At 39.8% G+C, this 20,422-nt stretch overlaps 1 protein-coding gene across 3 annotated transcripts in view; it reads left to right on the top strand.

Moving 5' to 3' along the window:
- Positions 1-20,422, top strand: part of PTPRG (protein tyrosine phosphatase receptor type G) — a 709,729-nt gene that overhangs the window by 481,252 nt on the left and 208,055 nt on the right. For all 3 annotated transcript variants that reach the window (XM_044253275.1, XM_044253276.1, XM_044253274.1), the window contains exon 5: positions 17,961-18,056. In XM_044253275.1, coding sequence (XP_044109210.1) covers positions 17,961-18,056 — 96 coding nt within the window. The remainder of the gene's footprint in view (positions 1-17,960; positions 18,057-20,422) is intronic.

Below are 20,422 nucleotides of genomic sequence, written 5' to 3'. Positions count from 1 at the left end.
TATGGGGAGGAGCCATGGTCATTCTCAGCCGAACACTGGAGCAGATCATCAGGAAATTCTGACTAAGGCTCACCCATATCCTTCAACCTCTGGTCCACACTGTTTTCTACTTCTCAAGAAAAGGGAATATTGCTCTTCTTTTCAGAGAAATGCTTCCTTGTGGGTCACTTGGTTGAGACACCCACAGGATGCCATTTCCCAAGATGTGCTGGGCGTCACACCCGAAGGTGTTATCTTGCCTCCACGTCAGCTGGTGCATTTTCTCTTGGCCCCAGCCATTACCATGGTTGTGTACCCTGGTAACAGCTCACAAGACTGGAAAATGAACTCAGAGCTCTCCTGCAAGGAATGCCAACTAACAGAGATAGCTCCGTCAAAGCGGTACCCGGACAGGTTTGCAACTCCTAGAACTACTGTGTTGATGGCCTGGAAAAGCCCAGTAGAATGCTTTTGAAAAACAACAAACCCATCTGCTCTGTGGTTAATATTCCAGAAAGGTAATGCCTGAGAACTCCCGAGGGGTCCTAATGTGCTGTTTAAGGCACAGAAAACTCAGAGAGCTCTATGTTCCACACCACCCCATGCTCCCAGACTAGGAATGAAAAGTGGGACCTCTCTGTGAGCACAAATAGACAGTCACGTGGGGGGATCCGTGGGAAGGAATTATTGAGCCAGCGTGTTAAAAATACTTGAGGTGTAGGCGTTTGAAGAAATAATAAAGCCCAATACTCCAACCTTTAGACCAGGACACGGGGCTATATTAAGATGGGATGCAATACTTGGACTAAAAACATAACTGCTACCTGTGATCCCTTTGGAAAGCTGACAGTGTGTGTCTCCTAGCATGCAGGTCTTCACTGGCCCAGCCTTTTTCTGTGCCGTTCAGAAAGCAGCATGGAAAATTGTGCTTACCCAGCTTTCATTCTTCCCATTAGCTATGCATCTTTCTGTGCCCTGTGTAGAACAACTCCATTCCTGACCTCTACTCCAGTAACTTTGGAAGTGACCGTAAGTTGCCTTGTGGTGGGGAGGGAGCTTGACCGCACAGTGACGTTTGGGTGTTCAGTTTAATTGTGGCTGTTCTTTTATTCTAGAGCCTACCCCCTCCCCCACATTTTCTTAGTATCCAAGTAAGAACTCCTGTAGATTCTGCCCATCCTTGTTCTCATCCTGCATTTATGGCTCTGGAAAGTTTATGTGCTGAGTCTGTGTGCAGTGGGTCTGCCCTGGGCTGCAGTCCATGCCCAGGGACTGTTCGTGAGGGTGACCCTAGTAGGAGGTAGTCACCAGGTTGAATTCAGAGTCACTAACAGTGTCTAGCAGACAGGAGAGAGTTTGAGTTTCAGCCCAAGCTGTTATTAAGACAAACTAGGTTCAGGGTCCTTAAAGAAAGCAAGCAGAATCCCAGTGATAGGACTCTCTGAAAGTGAGCTCTGATCTCAAGGCGAAGGTTCATCCCTGCTCCAAACTTTATTATGGCATCTGCTGGGTGCGTCTTGCCCTTTAGCCATGAGTGATCATCGCACCAAAGGGGCTCCACTCTTGATGGACCAAAGGAATAATCGTCCAGCATATAACGTCTCAGAGTTACCTCTGAGAACTCTGCTAGCTCACCACCAAACTGCCAGCGTCTGTAAAACAGGCACTTTCCCTGATCTTACAGCTGTCAGCCTTGTGAAAACACAGATTTTGCCTGATCTGAGAGGATTCACTTTAAAGCATCATAACATCTGAGGCATAGAATGCCCTTAAAAGGAAATTCAGGAACATGACTGTCTGCCTTTGGAAGTCAGGAGGTGGTTATTCTTGGTTGAAGATGGTGACCCAATGGGAGTACACAGGGTTTCTGGAGGGCCAGGGTTTACGTGGGTGTGCTTCCTCTGAAGCTTCGTCAGGATCGTCCACAAGTGCACTTACGGTGTGCCCTATTTTGCATGCACATCAGTACTTTGTCAAGTTTGATCAATCTTGTCATCCGTATGCTGTTTGGTTTCAGCTTTAGTCTTTCCTTGTGGTTGTTGTCTTTCACTTACTATTTCTACGGAAGAAATTCTCATTGGCAAATCTTTACATCTTATTGAACACACAGAGTCTAAATGGAAGCTGCTGTTTTGTACTTATCTTCATTTTCAGTTCTCAGAGGTAACTATAATTAAGTTTCTCATAAATTGTTCTAAGATTTTTTTCTATCCGTGTGTATGTTTTGGTGTTTTTTCCCTTTAGTCCAAAAATGAGATAATCAATGTACCGTAACTTGCCTGTTTAACTTAATAACATATCATGGGTGACCTTGCATATCAGATACAGATTTGACATCATTCGTTTTAGCAGCTGCATAATATTCCACAGTATGGATGCATCCAAGTTCATTGAGTCATTCTCTTACTGATTTACAGTGAACTTATGTACAGTATTTTGATTTCATAAATAATGCTTCATGAACTCTGTGCATCTCCCTTGTAACATCTGTGATGTTGCTTTAAATCCCAGACAAGGTAGTGACTTAAGCTGCTCTTGATTTAGAACACCTTCTTCATTAAGATTTTGGGCTAGGGTTTTTGTGAGGATGGCTCTGAAGATAATGAACCTGGTTTCTTGGGTAGACTTCTGAGTGTGCTCACTGTTTCATTACATGTTACAACTTCAAGACAAGTAAAACAAGTGTTTGAGCACAGTTTTATTTAATGTATAGTCTGTCTAGATGTGTTCTAGTGTTAGCTAATCAGGGACATGAATGGAGCCAATCAATAACATGATTATTGGCTGACACTCTCTCCTGCAGATTCTTGGCTTCATAAAACCATGGCTTTGATATTGTGTTGTTTTTATCCCCTCCCTTAAACTCTTTATTCCTAATTATTAACAGTTCCCTGCTGAGATGTAGCTATCAGAATCTCAAGATGTTGTCATTAATAGCATTATTAACCCCCTCGCAAACCAACAAGGCATCCTCTGGCTTGGACCCAAAGCTTGGAATGTATTGCTTGGCTTTCTCTTCATGTTGAGGTTACAGTTCGACAATGGCTGACTGTTGGAGAATGATGATGGGTTTTTTCCTTGAAAACTCAGTACCTGACAGAATGGATGGTAGAGGAATGGACTTGATAAAGCGAGTGTATTAAAATGTTAATGGTACGGGCGCCTGGGTGGCTCAGTGGGTTAAAATGGACTCTGAAAAACAGTCTGAGGGGTTTGAAGTGGCGGGGGGGTGGGAGGTTGGGGTACCAGGTGGTGGGTATTATAGAGGGCACAGCTTGCATGGAGCACTGGGTGTGGTGAAAAAATAATGAATAATGTTTTTCTGAAAATAAATAAATTGGGGGAAAAAAATGTTAATGGTAGAATCTAGGTGCTGATATACGGGTGTTAACAGCAGTATTCTTTTCAGACTCATCCAAAATTGTGGTCTGGGGAATTCATAGAAAGGAGGGTCACTCAGCCAAGAATATTTTGGTCTATAATCACAGTGATGTTGGTGGCAGAGCTCTGTCCTCACCACTAAGGATGTTGATGTCTCCCAAAAATCATCCCCCACCCCATAAAAAAGCTCTCCCAAAATCATCCCTTCTAGGTTGTACCCTGTAAGTACATTGGCAAAGCTGCTGCTCTTCTTGGTTTGGGCAACCTTGTTTTGCTCCCTAATTTGCTGCTGTCTTTCTGACCATAGATATGGTCTGAGAGAATTAGTACTTTGTGTTTACCAAGGGTATACTATAATTTTAGGGCTAAGTAAAAAAAAAAAAAAGTGGGAAACTATTCATCTGCATAAATGTATTTTTCAAGAGAGTGACTAGTTGGATAGTCTGTGTGGATCACAAACAGGAGCTCCATTTTTCTTTTATTCCCCACCCCCCCCTTCAGAGTATTAGCTTAAAGGGTTGTATGTTTCATAGCAGGCAGATATAAATGAGAAGTGAATTGTGGCGAAGTGATATCAGGGATAAAGTAGGATCATAGCCTGTGTGATGTTGTGCTGTCTGTCACTAGGGGCTGATGGATTCATTCTTCTGGAGCACTTTGCTGATAAGGCTGGTTTTCTGAGTTCCATCCCCAAACAGATACATGAGCTTCACCTTCTCTCTCTGTAGGAGTGGTAGGGATTTTGGTTTTGTGCCTTTCCTTTTAGATTTTTCTTTTTTATCCTCTCTCTCTCATTTTAAAGAAGACTTTTCCCCCTAGATGTGCAATGAGTTAGAGCCACCAAGTGTTTTAAACAGTCGGGATGAAACAAACCACCTTTCTTGGCCCCAAACCAATCCGAGCCCCTTCCCTAGAGAAAACCACAGTTAGTTGTCCTGTTTTCCTGAGCCTTGCCCCCGACCTGCTTTCTTAGTTCTGTATCTCTGTGCAGATACATCCACAACAAATAAAGTATTTTGATTTATGGCATTTTTTAAGTCAAGTGTGTATTTATCATGCATCTTGACTTTCTCTATTGGCAATATATCTTTGAGAACTTTTAATGGCATCGCCTATTGGTCAACTTCTGATCTTCCCTCCAGGGTTCATCTCACCACTTCTCCTATTTATTATGCATGTCTGTTTTTTTCCCCGATACCAGTAGTGGTGGGGCAAATACGTTTGCCTTTGTATATGGAACACTTCTGGCAAAGTCATACTTTTCTTATTAAAAAGACCTCCTAAGTGAAGAAAAAAGGAAAATCATTAGGAAAAAAGTGAGTAAAGATCGTTACTCTTATTGGTTGTTGGGAAAACTAAAAATAAGAACAGATATGTTCATCCAATGTATAAAAAATAAGGATTCATAAATCCACTGTTAGCAATGGTATAGGAAGATTGGTATTCTCAGACATTGTTGACTAGAATATAAAATGTGTACAATTTTCAGAGGATGGTTTGAACTGCTTCTAGGTATCTATCTTAGGAAAAGGATTTTGTGCTCCTGGAGGGCATGTTCACTTTTTTTCCCCCTGTATCCCTGATTCTTAACCTTTCCGGCTTGCAGAGCCCTTGAAGATTTTGACAAAAGCCATGGACCATATGAGAGCAGGGCTGAAAAATGCATCTTGAAGAGTTATCAGCACATTGTAGTAGATGGAACCACAGGAGTTCATCTGATAGAAAATGAAAGACACTGTCCAGTGCACACATATCCATCTTTTGGCCGCATTTCAGGCAGCCCTTCTAGAGACCAAAGCCCTAGCTCCTAAATTTGTTTTCCCTGCTCTGCCAGTTATCTTCCCAAAGGCGTTGGCTATTAGGGAGCCAAAAATCAGAGAGGCTGTGAATGGAGCAGGGCAGTGCATTTCCTCCGGTGTCCCTTCTTTTATCCCACAGTTATTGCAGGAGTGCCTACTGTGTGCTTGGTCCTGGGACCAGCACCTCCCACGGGGAGAGGTCCCAGCATACTTTATCCAAAAGAGTCCATCAGAAGGGCATTTCCACCAGAATTAAACAGGTGACCCAAGGAACAGAGAGCTGTTCCATAAAACACATGTTCTAGTTGGGTTGACCCAGCTAATCTAAAAAATCCTTCAGTGTGGGGGTTGTCCTGAAGACAGTAGAGGATTTGATTTTGATTTATAGAACTCAGAAGCACTGGGAAACATTCAGGTTGTCTTGCATGTGTGTTCTCTGAAATGTTTTGCATGAACATTTTTCTTACAGATACCCTGATCTGGCAGAAGTAGCTATGTAAGGCAAATTGCAGTTTTCTGGATAAAACAGCATAACTTTTATTTGTGCAAAAGCTTTCTTGTGGGGTTCTGGCTAGGAGAGAGGGAGGAATACCACCAGCACTGTACCTGTGTTAATTTTATTTAGCTTAATTGCAAGTTCTTGGCTTCATCATTTTCCCAACACCTATTATGGGGTAGAAAATATAATATCAGAAGTGAGGAAAGAACTATAATGGGAAGTTTGGGTGAGTAAGTAACAAATAAACTATATTTCAGGTTTCTTATATTTCAAAACGAGAGCCGTATTGCTGATTCCTAGTTGGTTTTGAATGATTTATAACCTTTTATTTGTGGCTGAGTGCTGCAGTCTATGTTGTCATGGAAATTCTATTGAATTTATAGGTCCATTTATCCAAAATGATTTTCCAGACTTCATTTCATGGTGAATCATGTGGCTGTTACTACCAAGTACAAAGCAATTTCTAAAAAGTTTCATATTACAAAGAGCACAAACACTGCGGTGGTTATTTTCGTGTTTTTGAAATACAAATGAGTTCCAGATGCACCTGCGGATCCCCTCCCCCTCCACTGTGTCCAAGGTGTTAAGCTCCACTGCCTTTCAGAATCAACCTTATGTGTGATGTAGTTATACAGGCAAGGAAAGTTTGTTTTAATAGAAAAGAAAGTGATTACAGTAACTCCAAGAATAAGTAAAAGTGGTTTGAACTTACTGGTTTATGCATAGGGGGAAACTGCTCTCCCAGTCCTTGGGGCCCATTATAATAAACTTGTTTCTCCCCTTTAGAGGTCAGTAGTAGTGGGAAGAGGGAAAGAAAAACAAAATGCTTGACCAAATCCCTTGGCTAGGTTTCTTGTGACAGTGAGTATAGAAAAGGTGTCTACACCTCAACACTATTGACATTTTGGGTTGGATAATTCTTTGCTTTTGGGGGCTGTCCTACACATTGTAGGGTGGTTAGCAGCATACCTGGCCTCTACCTGGTCTACTAAATGCCTGTAGACCCCTTCTAGTACTGAAACCCAGCATAACTCTAGACATGGCCAGGGTCCTCTGGAGTCCAAAGACGCCCATAGTGGGGAACTACTACTCTGGAAACTTTGTGTGAGGATCCTGGAGATAACTAATAGGTATTCCTCATTGCTAGTGGGAATTCTGATCAGGATGTTTTATAGAGAGGATTTTAAATGTGTGGGTTCTGCAATCAAATGCCTGGGTTTGAATCCCAGCTTTGTTACTGCTCAGACAAGACTTAGTACCACAAAAAGTAGTGGTGAGGATGAAAGGAATTAATTCATATAAAGTATTATAAGGATTGGATACATTTAAGCAGCTCTGTGGAATGTTTTATGGACACCCTAGCTCTGAGCTTTCTTGGCCATGTTCACCTTGAGGGAAAGGGGGGCGAAATGATGGTTGTTCCAGTTATTGGTCTGAGGCTGGCCTGATTCTACACACTTAAGGCACGGTCCCCTTAACTTGCTCTGTCAAGCAGATACATTACCTCTAGCCTTACCCTCAGATTTGGAGTAGCTTCCATGAAATAGAATGGGTCACACATAAGGATACAAACTCTTCCCTGCTCTTATTGTTAGGTGGCATTATACTTTTGTTTATCCCAGTTTAAAAAGCATAGAATTTTGTGAATTGTATTTAATATTGAAATATTATATACAAAGAGGAAAATGAACAAATAATAATAAAACAGGTTAATGAATTTTCATACTCTTGTAACCAGCCCTGATATCAAGAAAGAGCACTTCTTAGCACCCCCAGAAACCCTTTTCCACTCACTGCTCCCACAGGTAACCTCTGTTTTGGCTTCTAACTGCATGAGTTATTCCTGGGCTTTGTACTTCATTTCAATAGGATCACAGTGAACTTTTTTTTTTTCTAATTTTAATTCTTTTTTTTTTTCTTTTTTTCTTTTTTTGGTACCTGCCTTATTTGGCTCAGCATTGTTTGTCTGTATTGTTACATGTGACTCTCACAATTTATCAGTTCCATTAATGATTAATGTTTGGTTTCCAGTTTGGAAACCTTTCATTAACTTATTCCCCTTTTTTTTTTCCCTGTTAATTAATTGTTAAAGACATGTGAATCATTTGGGGGCCTACGGTATGGCAGACATTGTGGGACGTGCTTTCCTTGACTTATTTTATTTAATGCTCACTATGACCCAGTGGTGCATTTCTCATTTCTTTCTTTTTTTTTTTTTAATTTAAAGATTTTATTTATTGATTTGACAGAGAGAGAGATCACAAGTAGGCGTGGGGTGGAGGGCGAGGCAGGCTTCCAGCAGAGCAAAGAGCCTGATGCGGGGCTCGATCCCAGGACCCTGAGATCATGACCTGAGCTGAAGGCAGCTTTTTTTTTTTTAATTAACATATAATGTATTATTAGCCCCAGGGTTACAGGTATGTGAATCGTCAGGCTTACACACTTCCCTGTACTCACCATAGCACATATCTTGCCCAATGTCCATAACCCAATCATTCTCCCCATGGCAAGCCTCAGTTTGTTTTGTGAGATTAAGAGTCTCTTATAGTCTGTCTCCCTCCCAATCCCATCTTTTTTCATTTCGTCCTTCCCTCCCCCACAAGCCCCCCACTTTGCCTTTCAAATTACTCATATCAGAGAGGTCATATGATAATTGTCTTTCTCTGATTGACTTATTTTGCTCAGCGTAATACCCTCTAGTTCTACCCACATTGTCGCAAATGGCAACATTTCATTTCTTTTGATGGCTGCATAGTATTCCATTGTGTGTGTGTGTGTGTGTGTGTGTGTGTGTGTGTAATCTTCTTTATCCATTCATCTATTGATGGACATCTAGGCTCTTCCCATAGTTGGCTATTGTGGACATTGCTGCTATAAACATTCGGGTGCACATGCCCCTTCAGATCACTACATTCGTATCTTTAGGGTAAATACCCAATAGTGCAATTGCTGGATTGTAGGGTAGCTCTGTTTTCAACTTTTTGAGGACCCTCCATGCTGTTTTCCAGAGTGGCTGCACCAGCTTGCATTCCCACCAACAGTGTAGGAAGATTCTCCTTTCTCTGCATCTTCACTAGCATCTGTCATTTCCTGACTTGTTAATTTTAGCCATTCTGACTGGTGTGAGGTGATATCTCATTGTGGTTTTGATTTGTATTTCCCTGATGCCGAGTGATGTGGAGCACTTTTTCATGTGTCTTTTGGCCATCTGGATGTCTTCTTTGGAGAAATATGTGTTCATGTCCTCCTGAAGGCATAAAATTTTAACCTGCTGAGCCTCCCAGGCGCCCCCAGTGGTGCATTTCTTATCCTCCATTTACTCCTGGGGATGTTAAGACTCAGAGAGGGCAACTGATTTCAACTGGGTCACACAGCTAATTAATGGGAGACCTATAGCTTACCATTCCCTATCCTGAGGACATGAAAAGGGTAACTGGCCAATATACAGGTGGATGTTGAACCTACCTCCTTTGTGTCTGAACTTACGCTGAACTCTGAGAAAGAACTCATGAATCAGGCATAGTAAATCCCTAAAAAAGTCAATTTGATACTGTAAGTAAGAGACTGAATCATTCCTTACCAAGGGAAAAATACAAAGATTAAATATTTATGTGACTAATCAGATGCATCATCGAACCAGAAATTCCAAAAATCAGCTGATAAATAGACTTAGAAAGGCACAAACAAGTAACACACAGAGACTTTTTAAAGGGATCCCAGAAATCATCCCAGCACCTCACTGTGTATGAGTCATAGTCCTAGTGTGCACTTTGGAGTCTTCTCCTGCGGAAATTTGGATTCCTGCTGTAAAATAGTAGAAGATAATTCCATGTTACAGGGAAAGTAAAAAGAAAAAAAAAAAGGGAAATAATTAAGGATTAGCATACTCCGTGATTAATGATATTGTATAAAGCAAATGTTTCAGAATGTTTATTTAAATGCTACCTTGCCTACAAAGGTACTGAATCCCTGCTATTCTTTGGAGCACAGTCTTCTAAAAATAGTCTTCCAGTGAGGGCTGTGTGAAGCCTAAACACACGTTTCTTTGCTGAACTTTGTGGCATGACTCACTGGGTTGTTGGCTGGCCTGTGGAAACAATTCATCTTCACCTTAATTCATATATCCTTTCTGGTCATACGGTAGTAAAGATACATAATAATAAAACATGGGAGCTGCTTAATTTGTTCTTACTTTACCAAAGCATGTGTTTATTGGATATGATGACATTAAGTAGTACCCCTTTTGGACAGAAATGGACACTGAGCCTTGGAGCTCTCACCAAGGACAATTAAACCTTGGTGTCTTAAGTATTTGAATCAGGTCTGACTTGCTAGCCCAAGCTCTTCGATTTCTGTTTATGTCACCCATGGTCATGTTGTCAGCCAACTTCATGGCCACCTTGCTGTAAGCCACAAGAGTGTGTGAACTGTGTTTTAACAGGGGCTACATTCTCCAGGGAGAATCTTGTTAGAAAGAACTGAATGAAGGTGAGAGCTCAGAGCTCAAGGAAGCTCAAAAAGTAACTGGTTTGCAGAATGGTTTGGAATGTGATACACAGTCACTTGTACATATATCGTACATATATCGTATATAGGTGCTTAAAATCAGTCCTAACTTTGGGGGTGTTTGTCTCATTCAGTTGTGGGGGCAGTCAAGTCCAAAATTTGCAGAGCAGCCTAGAAATCCCAACAAGAGTTGGTGTTGTAGTCTTAAGTTTGATGGCTGGAAACCCAGGCAGAATCTCTGTGTTAGAATCTGGAGAAACAATTCCTTCCACTTTTTTCAGGTGAGAGTGTAAAGTGTCCCTTTAGTAAAGGGACATTTAGTAAAGTAAAGTATACTTTACTAAAGGGACACTTTACACTTTCACCTGATTGGATGAGACCCACCACATTATGGAGGGTAATCTGCTTGACTTAGAATCTACAGATTCAAATATTAATCACATCTAAAAAATACCTTTGTAATAGCATCTACAATGTTTAACCTAACAACTGGGCAGCACGGCCTAGACAATTGACATACAAAATAACTATCACAGGGTTAAAAATACAATAATGATGCTTTTAAAAAGTAACTAGGGGTAAAAACTGTTCATTGATATAAACAACTGTTTATAAACTGTTCATTGATATAAAACAAAATGCCTGTATAATGATTCTGAATTCAGAATGTTTGTGTCATCTATTTCTATATGCTATATATAGCATGTTTTTATCATGCTTTCCATAATTTGCATGACTAGGTTTTCTTTTGTTAGAGGATCAAAATTTCAGCCTACTTACTTAGGTAGAAAATGGTTTGAATTTCTTACAGATCGAGGAGAAAATAATATAATCTACGGTGTTTAGCAGAACAGTACCTGGAGCCACCTCGCATTTCCCCCATGATTTTGGCGTCTGCACTTTCCTGAGCATTTTCTCCAGTGGTTTAAATCCATTCATTCTCTTAGTATTCTGATCCGTCCCTGCTATTCATTTAGTTATTTATTCCTATATATAGGAAGAAACTCATTACATTCTTTTTGGATTTATCAGTTGTCTGTCCTTGCTTCCTACCACACAGAGCCCTCAACCATGTTATTCACACCAAAAATAAGTTACTACTATTTACAAGGAACAGTCCTCTAAAAGACCTAGCTTTGACTCGGCAGATGTACTTCCTGCCTGCATCGATCTTCCTGGCTGATGGCAGTGGCAGAATTAAAGTAGAACGTGCAGTGTTGGGTGTCTGTGATTTGGCTTCATAGCAGTTATGGTGCAGCACAGTCTACAAATCAAGTTAGACTAAGAAGTTATTGTGCAAAAACTTCAATTCTGACATCATCCTAGCCAAGTGATCCAGCAGGTGGAACCAGCTGATCATTAACCGTGCTTGGAATTGTGCTTTGCCTTTACTGCACATTTTTATACTTGGGCATGTGTTTGTAGCCCTCCGCTATGTTCTCAGCTAGCTTACTCCAGATCAATGCCACGCATGATCAGAAAATTACATCTCACCTCTTTGGTTCTGCTATCTACTGCCTCCTGTATGGTTTTTAATGTTGCTGTTGCCTTTCTTGTTACTGTCTTTGTCTTGTCCCATTTACATGTCATCTCTGTCCATTTTTCTCCTGTAGCTGTTCCTATGTGTATTCTTCTTCTACTCCATTGAAGGTGCCCAACAGTATCTGGAAATGGCTAGGGAATCTTTCAATAGATTGCCTTTCCTCTGAACTGTCTGCATGTTCTTTCCTTACTTAATTTATCTTTTTTTTTTTTTTCTTTTTTTGCTTGGACGCATAGGTATGTGGGAAGCCTGTTGTAGAAATGCCAGTTGTTTGAAATTAAAATGTAGAGCTTTCTAAATCACTGGAGAAGTCAGTGTTGGATTTTTCCACCCATGTTGGGGTCATTGCCTCTTGCCTCCATTTTCATGGAGGTGTGAGAGCTGACTTATGCACACAGCTATAACATTAGAAGGTAGAAAGTCCATCATAAAGGAAATGTCCCCTCTAACCCATTGCCCGCATTGTATTAGTATTCATTTACTACATGCCTCACTTGTCCAAGAGCCGTTCATTGGCTTACTTTTTTTGTGATACATTTAACTATGATTCTAACTTTGGCATTTAAAAAAAAATAAAGATAACCTTCTTTCATTATTGATATTTCTTTTTTTAAAACTTTATTTTATTTTTTCAATGTTCCAAGGGAAATTCAACATCAAAACCACATTGAGATACCACCTTACACCAGTTAGAATGGCCAAAATTAACGAGACAGTAAACAACATGTATTGGAGAGGATATGGAGAAAGGGGAACCCTCTTACACTGTTGGTGGGAATGCAAGTTGGTGCAGCCACTTTGGAAAACAGTGTGGAGAGTCCTTAAGAAATTAAAAATAGAGCTACCCTATGACCCTGCAATTGCACTACTGGGTATTTACCCCAAAGATACAGATGTAGTGAAAAGAAGGGCTGTCTCTACCCCAATGTTCATAGCAGCAGTGACCACAGTTGCCAAACTATGGAAAGAGCTAAGATGCCCTTCAACAGAGAAATGGATATTTCTTTTTTAAAAAAGATTTTATTTATTTATTTATTTGAGAGAGACAAAGCATGAGTTGGTTGGGGGGGTGCAGGGAGAGAGAGAAACAGACTCTCCACTGAGCAGGAAGCCTGATTCCACGTGGAGTTTGATCCCCCGGACCTCGGGATCAGAACCTGAGTGGAAGGCAAATGCTTAACCAACTGAGCCACCAAGACGCCCCTCATTATTGATATTTCAATCTTTCTAAGCACAAAATGGGTCTTCATCTGTCATAGTACCTTATACATAATGGGTAGTAAGCAAATACACTTGTCCCTCATAAGGAAGCCCTGTAATTAAGACCTGAACTCTAGGATTGGAAAGATTAAGTTCCTATGACAGTCCCTATCCCTCTTCCTTAACTGCTTTCTAAATTTTGGAAATCCTTCGTTTCTTTGGCTATAAAGTGAAAATCATGGTGGTACCTGCCTCAGTGAGTATTCATAAATGATAGCACAGTCCCTGGCATACAGTAAGCACTCCCTAAATGTGTAGAACATAACAGAATTAATAAAAATATAGAAGGATCTAGTTTTCAGATTTGTTGCTTTGCATTCATTCAGCTTAACACAACTAGTGATGTTGGAAACCAGGCATAAAGATAGTTTTTATAGCAAATTGCACCTAGAGTCATTTTAACTATGGTGGGGGGATGGCTCAAAGCAAGAGAAAGGGGAAGAAGCTAAGTGGGCATTTTGTTGTGACTCTCTATGCATCATGCTAGTACCCTTCAACAGTGGAGCATTGACCTTGGTCAAACTTCTGCTCACACTATCCATTTCATCCCCCTCCCATTACTCAGAGGTGTTACTATTCATTCAGGCACTTTCCATACCTATATTTTGGCATAAGCCTCCTGGTCACTGGTAGGGCTTTTCCTCTTTGTGAAATTTTATTTTACAAATGTCAGGTCATACTATGTGATCCTCTGTTTTCTTCTATCACCCTGACCTGGCCAGAGAAATATTTTTCCTGTCCAGCCATTCTACAAGGTGGAACCAAATGATCCATCTGGGTCTGTGAGGCTTGTTCAAGAATTTGAAGGATTTTGAAGAACTGGTCCCTTGACTGTGCACTGGTACATAGTCTACCAGTGGCTTTTTAGTTTACCTTTTTTTTTTTTTTAAGATTTTATTTATTTATTTGACAATCACAAGTAGGCAGAGAGGCAGGCAGTGGGGGTGGGGGGAGCAGGCTCCGTGCTGAGCCAAGAGCCCTATGCAGGGTTCAATCGCAGGATCCTGAGATCATGACCTGAGCTGAAGGCAGAGGCTTTAACCCGCTCAGTCATCCAGGCACCCCTTTTTAGTTGATCTTAATATGGTTTGTTTCTGGGACTAAGGAGACTTATGGGTCTCGTGACACTCTGCATGGTGGAATGAACACCCATTTATATGAGTTGATCCAGCTCTCCTTCCCATGGAAGGAAGGTCCTGGTTGGAATAGAGTCACTGAGCCTTAAGCTATATAGTTTTCTTGAAGGACCAAATGTTCTCATTGCAAACATATTTGGAAAATACTGACGTAAGGGTATAATGCCTTTAAATACCATTCCTTGCTAAAAGGAACCAGAACTCACCCAAGTTATGGCCAGTTTTAGTGTTGGAACAGGGAAAATACAAGATCAGTTTAGAACGTCTGTGTCAGCTAATAAGGAGATGCTAAAAAATATAAAATGTAAAAATATAAAATATAAATACACAAAAAATATAAAATATAAAAAATATAAAATGATGGGACCATAGCAGAAAGACAGGAGTCCATTTGGAAGGGTTCCTACTGTGCAAAAGATCTCCTATTGAGACAGTTTGTACATTAAAATAAATAATGGTAATGTATTATAACCCACTGAATAAAACAAAATAAGTGAGTTCAGGTGGATTTAAGTAAATGGATGAATGGATAAATAAACTGTGGAGAAGGGAAAGCTATTCCTTTCACTAGAATCCCATTCATGCATATAGAGGGGGTAGTGCACTGGAAAAGTCATCAATGAATGCTGAGACTAGCGGATGAACGTTCAATGACGAACAGTGTATTTATGTAAACTCAAGTAGCTCCCTAAAAACTGCGTCTAATTATAAAAGGAAAATTAATGACTTGATAGTGGAGAAGGCTGCCAGACATCAACTTAACTATACAATGAGGTTAAACACCCCTCCTATTGGGAGAAATCCACAGGGTGTACTTCCCGTTCTGATGCGTCATGAAGACAATGTCAGTCCCGTGGAAACTTGCCCCGAATGCATCACCTGAATTCAATCAGGAGAACCATGAGACAGACCCTGATTGTACCTAACAACTGACCTGCACACTTCACACTGTTCAAATAAAGGAGGACTAAGTAACTGTCCCAGATGGGAGTGGGGGCAGGAGCGGTCAGTATAAAGCGATGTAACAACGAAATGCACAGTTTGATTCTAAATTGGATTCCTGAACTAAGAATCAGAATAATGATCTGTAATGGACTTTATTTGGGCATTTGCCAAAATTCAAAATGGATTGTGAATGAGATAATAGTATTGTATCAAGTGAAATATGCTAATTTGAATAATTATACTGTGCTTATATAAGAGACTGTCCTAATTCTTAGAAATTATACACTTAAGTATTTAGCAGTAAAGGGGCATATTTCCTCCCACTTACTACCCGGTGATTCATAAAAAAAAATTGTGTATCTGTATGTGCAGACGAGATAGAGAGAGAGATTGAATGCAAATGGGATAAAATATAAATAATCAGGGTTCCTGGTAAAGGCTGCATGGAAGAGTTCATAGACCATTCTGTTGCCAGACTTCCCCAGCCTTTTCCTTCAGTTGTTGTGTACCGTGATTTTTCAGGAGAAGGACTGATACGCTGATACAGATAAACATGACTTAGATTCGCTTTATTAGGAAGAACACTCTTGTGATGGGAGAGGACTCTGTGTATGGCTTTTGAGGTCAGATACAGAAAGCCAGTGCGCTCCTGATGATATTTTATAGCCAACCCAACACCTTTCAGAGATGGTTTTGGGAAACAGGTTTGCAGCTTCTGCCCCCATTTATCTCATCTGCAATAACAACAAAGCGATTTTAAAGTCCAGTTCACTCAGCAAAACTCTATCCAGTCCTTACTCTTCATATTTAAGATAGCTTCAAAAGTTAACCTAATTCGGCAGGCTACAACTTGAGAGAAAAAGCAAGGAAAATTGCTATTTCAGACTTCTGCTACTGTTCTCTTTATGAGACATTTTATTATTCTGCTGGGTGGAGCCATGACTCAAAGACATTTTCTGAAAATGAATTTCCTCACCGAGTCATAAATGAAAATGCCCTTGAAGAGGTCTTGAAGTATTTTTTATCACACACTATTCAGGTGATGCATTAAACAATGCCACCGCTGCTTGTGGGCTGTAGAGTAAGAAAAACTTCTGTGAACTTACTTAATTTGAGGGCCTGAGTTTTAAAAGGAAACTGAGGTGTATTTTCTGAATATACTTGTATAGCATTTCTTTCTTGCGTTTGCAGCATTGTACCCAAAGCAATTCACGTAAGTATTAAACTCTTTTAATCTGCACCTCATTGAAAGGTGTTTTCTCAGTGTAAATGCATGATGTCTAAAGCTGTCCAAACCTAAAGGCAACACATTTGTAAGAGGCTGCCAGAATTGGTGAGAATCCACAGTGTAAAAAAAATAATTCACTGTAAGAAGGAAAGTCCTTAAAAGGAATCTACCCATTTTTCTTTCATCCACTTGGATGCCTGACTTTTCCTAGAAAGTGTCCTGATTGGACCACCTGATTTTAGCCTTCAGAAAAGAAGTGTCACTTTATTCTTAACAGTCTCAAGTAATTAAGCTCTGTTTAACCTTTGACCTATACTTGAGCTAGTTTTTCTGATTTAGCTTTCCCCTCTGGGAATTTAGCATTCAGTTTCCTATTGGCAGATTCTCTCTGGGGTGTGGTGGTTCAGTTTGTTGTGGAGAATAGCATCACGTTATTTGGAAAATAGGGACAACCTGATGAATGATAGAGGAGATTGGATTTTCTGTAAGGAGTAGGGTCATTCCAGAAGATTCAGAGGAATCACAGTCTTATGAGAAATTTTACAGTGTCTGCCAGATGTTAACCTTGAAATATGTTGATGATGATGATGGTGATGATGATGATGATAGTGATTTGCTGACACAGATGAAGTGTAGGCATGATGCTTCTACATACCGTATACCACAGTGACTTGTTGGATCTCCACACCCATCCTACCAAGGGTAAATACTTGATTCTATACATGAGGAAGCTGATACCTTGATTTCGACTTGTTTGTGTGAGGTCTACAGGCAAGTAAATGAAGAAGCTAGAATAAAACCCAAAGCTGTTCTTCTTATTATATATGTATTCTTTCGAGAACATTCCGTGGTCCATTTTTGCTCTCCGCAGTGTACTAAATAGTAGACTCTTCACACATTAAGATCATGATTTTAAGTTGATTTGTCTGTATTCTGCTTTTTGAGTAAGAAACTCTACCCAAATGTAAGAGAAAGTATTTAGGGTTCCAATGAGAGCACCTTGATTTTATAGTTTTCCTCGATGTTCAACCTTAGCCAAGTTAACATCAACTTTCTGAAGCACTGTGTTTTCATCTGATTTCTTCAAATCACTAAGGGTAGTCATTTCTGCCCTTTCTTTATAGGGATTGTTACATGAATTAAGTAAAATAATCTATGGCACAGTTTTGCAAATTGGAAAATGTGAAATATTATTATTACTGTGAAATTTCTTGTGGATTCACTGAAAGACTCCATTTGGGCTATGACCCCTTCAAATTCCTCCAAAAGAGCATTGCTTATAAAGATGTGCCCATTTAAGTATCTATAATTTAAGCAATGTGAACTGCATCTCATAGGCGTAGTTATTTTTTTTAATTTCAAGTTGTTTTACTCCATTAAAATTTTGCTCCATAATACTATGGGAACTTTCACCGTGACACGAATATCAGGCAATCAGGTGTCAGCGTTCTTTTGGGTAGCAGGAGGGCACTTCTGTGAGAAAATGTGTGATTGTGCGGTTTGTAAGGAGAAAATGATACAGTGTCTGGGGTTTGCTCTTAGATACTTTAGCAAAGGAAAAATATGGATAGGTGAATGTATTTGGCCAAATCTGAGGAAGTGAGCAATCTGGGTCCCTCTTACTATTCTATTTGTGTCTAGGCTTGAAATCTTCCTAATACATATTTTAATTGTTCTTTTACAGATGCAGATTTTCTTTTATAATCCAGACGACTTTGACAGCTTTCAAACTGCAATTTCAGAAAACAGAATAATCGGAGCCATGGCCATATTTTTTCAAGTAAGTTAATGGTGGCTCAAGTACTTCAACCAGAGAGTTCTCTGAGTATTTTTTTTTTTAATTTGCCGAATTGTTCTGTGTCTAATGAATGCATCTGTTTTCTAGTTCACACCTGTCTAAATGAAAGATATTTCATATTGTCTAATGTGTGATTTAAAATGTAAATAAGTATGTTGAGAAACATAATGAAAATTTTTGCATGAATTATTCTGATTTTATTGCTACTTGACTGGTGCACAGATTGAAGAACACATTTATCATCTAAGTTACATCACTGCTGAAGCGTTTTGAACAGGTTCCTCCAGCATATTAAAAGGCTGATGCAAAAAAAAAAAGTGATTTTCTTTGGAGCATCTTTAAAATTTGACATTACTTACAAGTAGATTAATAAATAGCATCAGTCACTTCTCTGAAGAGACCCCTTTTCTTTCCCTCCCAGAAATCCCCATGGTAACAAAAGTTTTCACTGAGACCATTTCCAAGCTAATACCTTTAGGAACTTCCATACTTTCTTTCTCTTTTTTATTCTGACAACTCAATGGAATATTTAAGACATCAGAACCTTTTCCACTATGGGTCTTTAACCTGTGCCTTTTGGGGCAAGCTTCTTTGTCTTTGAGATGGACCCATTCTTCTTTGGAGTATGTTAATTTCACCCCTCTTTTTAGCATATGACATATGATAGACAGTTCTATCCAGTGCTCTCACTACCTTTTAACCACATTTCCCCCTTTCCTTTCATGGACAAAGGTTCAAATGGAAGATTATTTATGGAAAACTGAAAAACCCAATATTCTACCTATACCAGAAACAGAGTGGTGGTCATTAGGATTGATTATGGCACTGTTTTTCAAACTGTGGGTTCTGACCTACTAGTGGGCCATGAAATAATTTTAGTAAATCCTGCCAGTACTTTTAGAATAACGATGGAGCAGAAAAAATAATCAGAAAATATCAGAGTGTATTACTCATAGTAAGGGTAAATTTTTTTTTTTTTGGTAGGACCTTTTTTTAGTTGCTTTTATACGGAGAGGCATAGTGGGTATGTAACTTGGTCATGTTCCAAAACATATTTCTTACCAAAGCTCATGGTCTGATATTTTGTAAGTTCTCTGTTTATGTATTTGGTTGATCTCCCCATTGTTCTTCCACACATGTCTTTTCCCTGATTACTTTCATAAATCAGTTGAGCATCATGTTTTTGTTTTTGTTTTTAAATATATATTTTTAAATTTTATTTATTTATTTGACAGACAGAGATGACAAGTAGGCAGAGAGGCAGGCAGAGAGAGAGAGAGGAGGAAGCAGCCTCCCTGTTGAGCAGAGAGCCCGATGCGGGGCTCGATCCCAGGACCCTGGGATCATGACCTGAGCCGAAGGCAGAGGCTTTAACCCACTGAGCCACCCAGGCACCCCCGAGCATCATGTTTTAAAAACTCATTCACTAGCATCAAAACTATGTGCTTTTGAGTCCTGTCTCTACATAATAGCTGCATAATGGTGATGGAGTTAATTTAAACTTTCCAGCCTCAGTATTCTTACCTGTGAAATGGGAATAGCAACTTCTGTCTACACCATTAAGATTGTAAGTAGTCATTAAATGAAGCCCCTAACGTTTGTTCTGGCACATAGTAGACATTTTTAATGCCAAATAAAGTCTGTATCCATATCCATGCAATTCTTTTTCTATGGGATGGAGGCCTGCCATATATGTGTCTTTGCATGAACAGAGGGCTGTTTTGGGCACTGCCCTGTGGGCAGGTTCTTTGGGTTCTATCTATACCCCTTCTGCATCTAAACCATGATCAGATTGCCTTATGCAATACTGAGGTCACTTGAGCCATTCTTGAACCATACCCACTTCTGTGGTTAATCCCTTGTTTTCTGTGATTGTCCTCTTGGACAATATATTTTCTTGTAGCGTTACCTCTACTATAGCTGCACCATCAAATCAACCCTCTCCTCCTCCTATCCTGCCCACCCATGCCCAGCCCAACCAGGTCCTACTGTATAGGTCACCTTTCTTATAGGAAAACAAAGTTTAAAAATGTTTCTGTGAGTCCTGGAGGAACCAGTTCATAATATGTGCTATGCTGAACATTTCTGTGCTTTCCAGCTCTATAAACTGTTGTGAAATGTAAGACCAGTTAGGCAGGCAAAGCCCATTGGTGTACAAACCAGCAGAACACCTCAGTGTGAAATGCAGGTTTTAAATTTTTAAAGTATTTCTAGGGCATGATGAGTAGTTCACATGCAAAGATATATTTCATTTGATAAATCCTTCTAAAAATTTTGGGTTGCTGCCCTGTGTACACAACACAGAAGGTAGATAACGTAAAATAGAACAGAATTTTTTTTTAGATGCC

The sequence above is a fragment of the Neovison vison genome, chromosome 6, assembly GCF_020171115.1.
Source record: "Neovison vison isolate M4711 chromosome 6, ASM_NN_V1, whole genome shotgun sequence".
Taxonomy (NCBI): Eukaryota; Metazoa; Chordata; class Mammalia; order Carnivora; family Mustelidae; genus Neogale; species Neogale vison.
The sequence above is the reverse complement of the archived record's forward strand: the minus strand, read 5'-3'. Positions and strand labels throughout refer to the sequence as shown.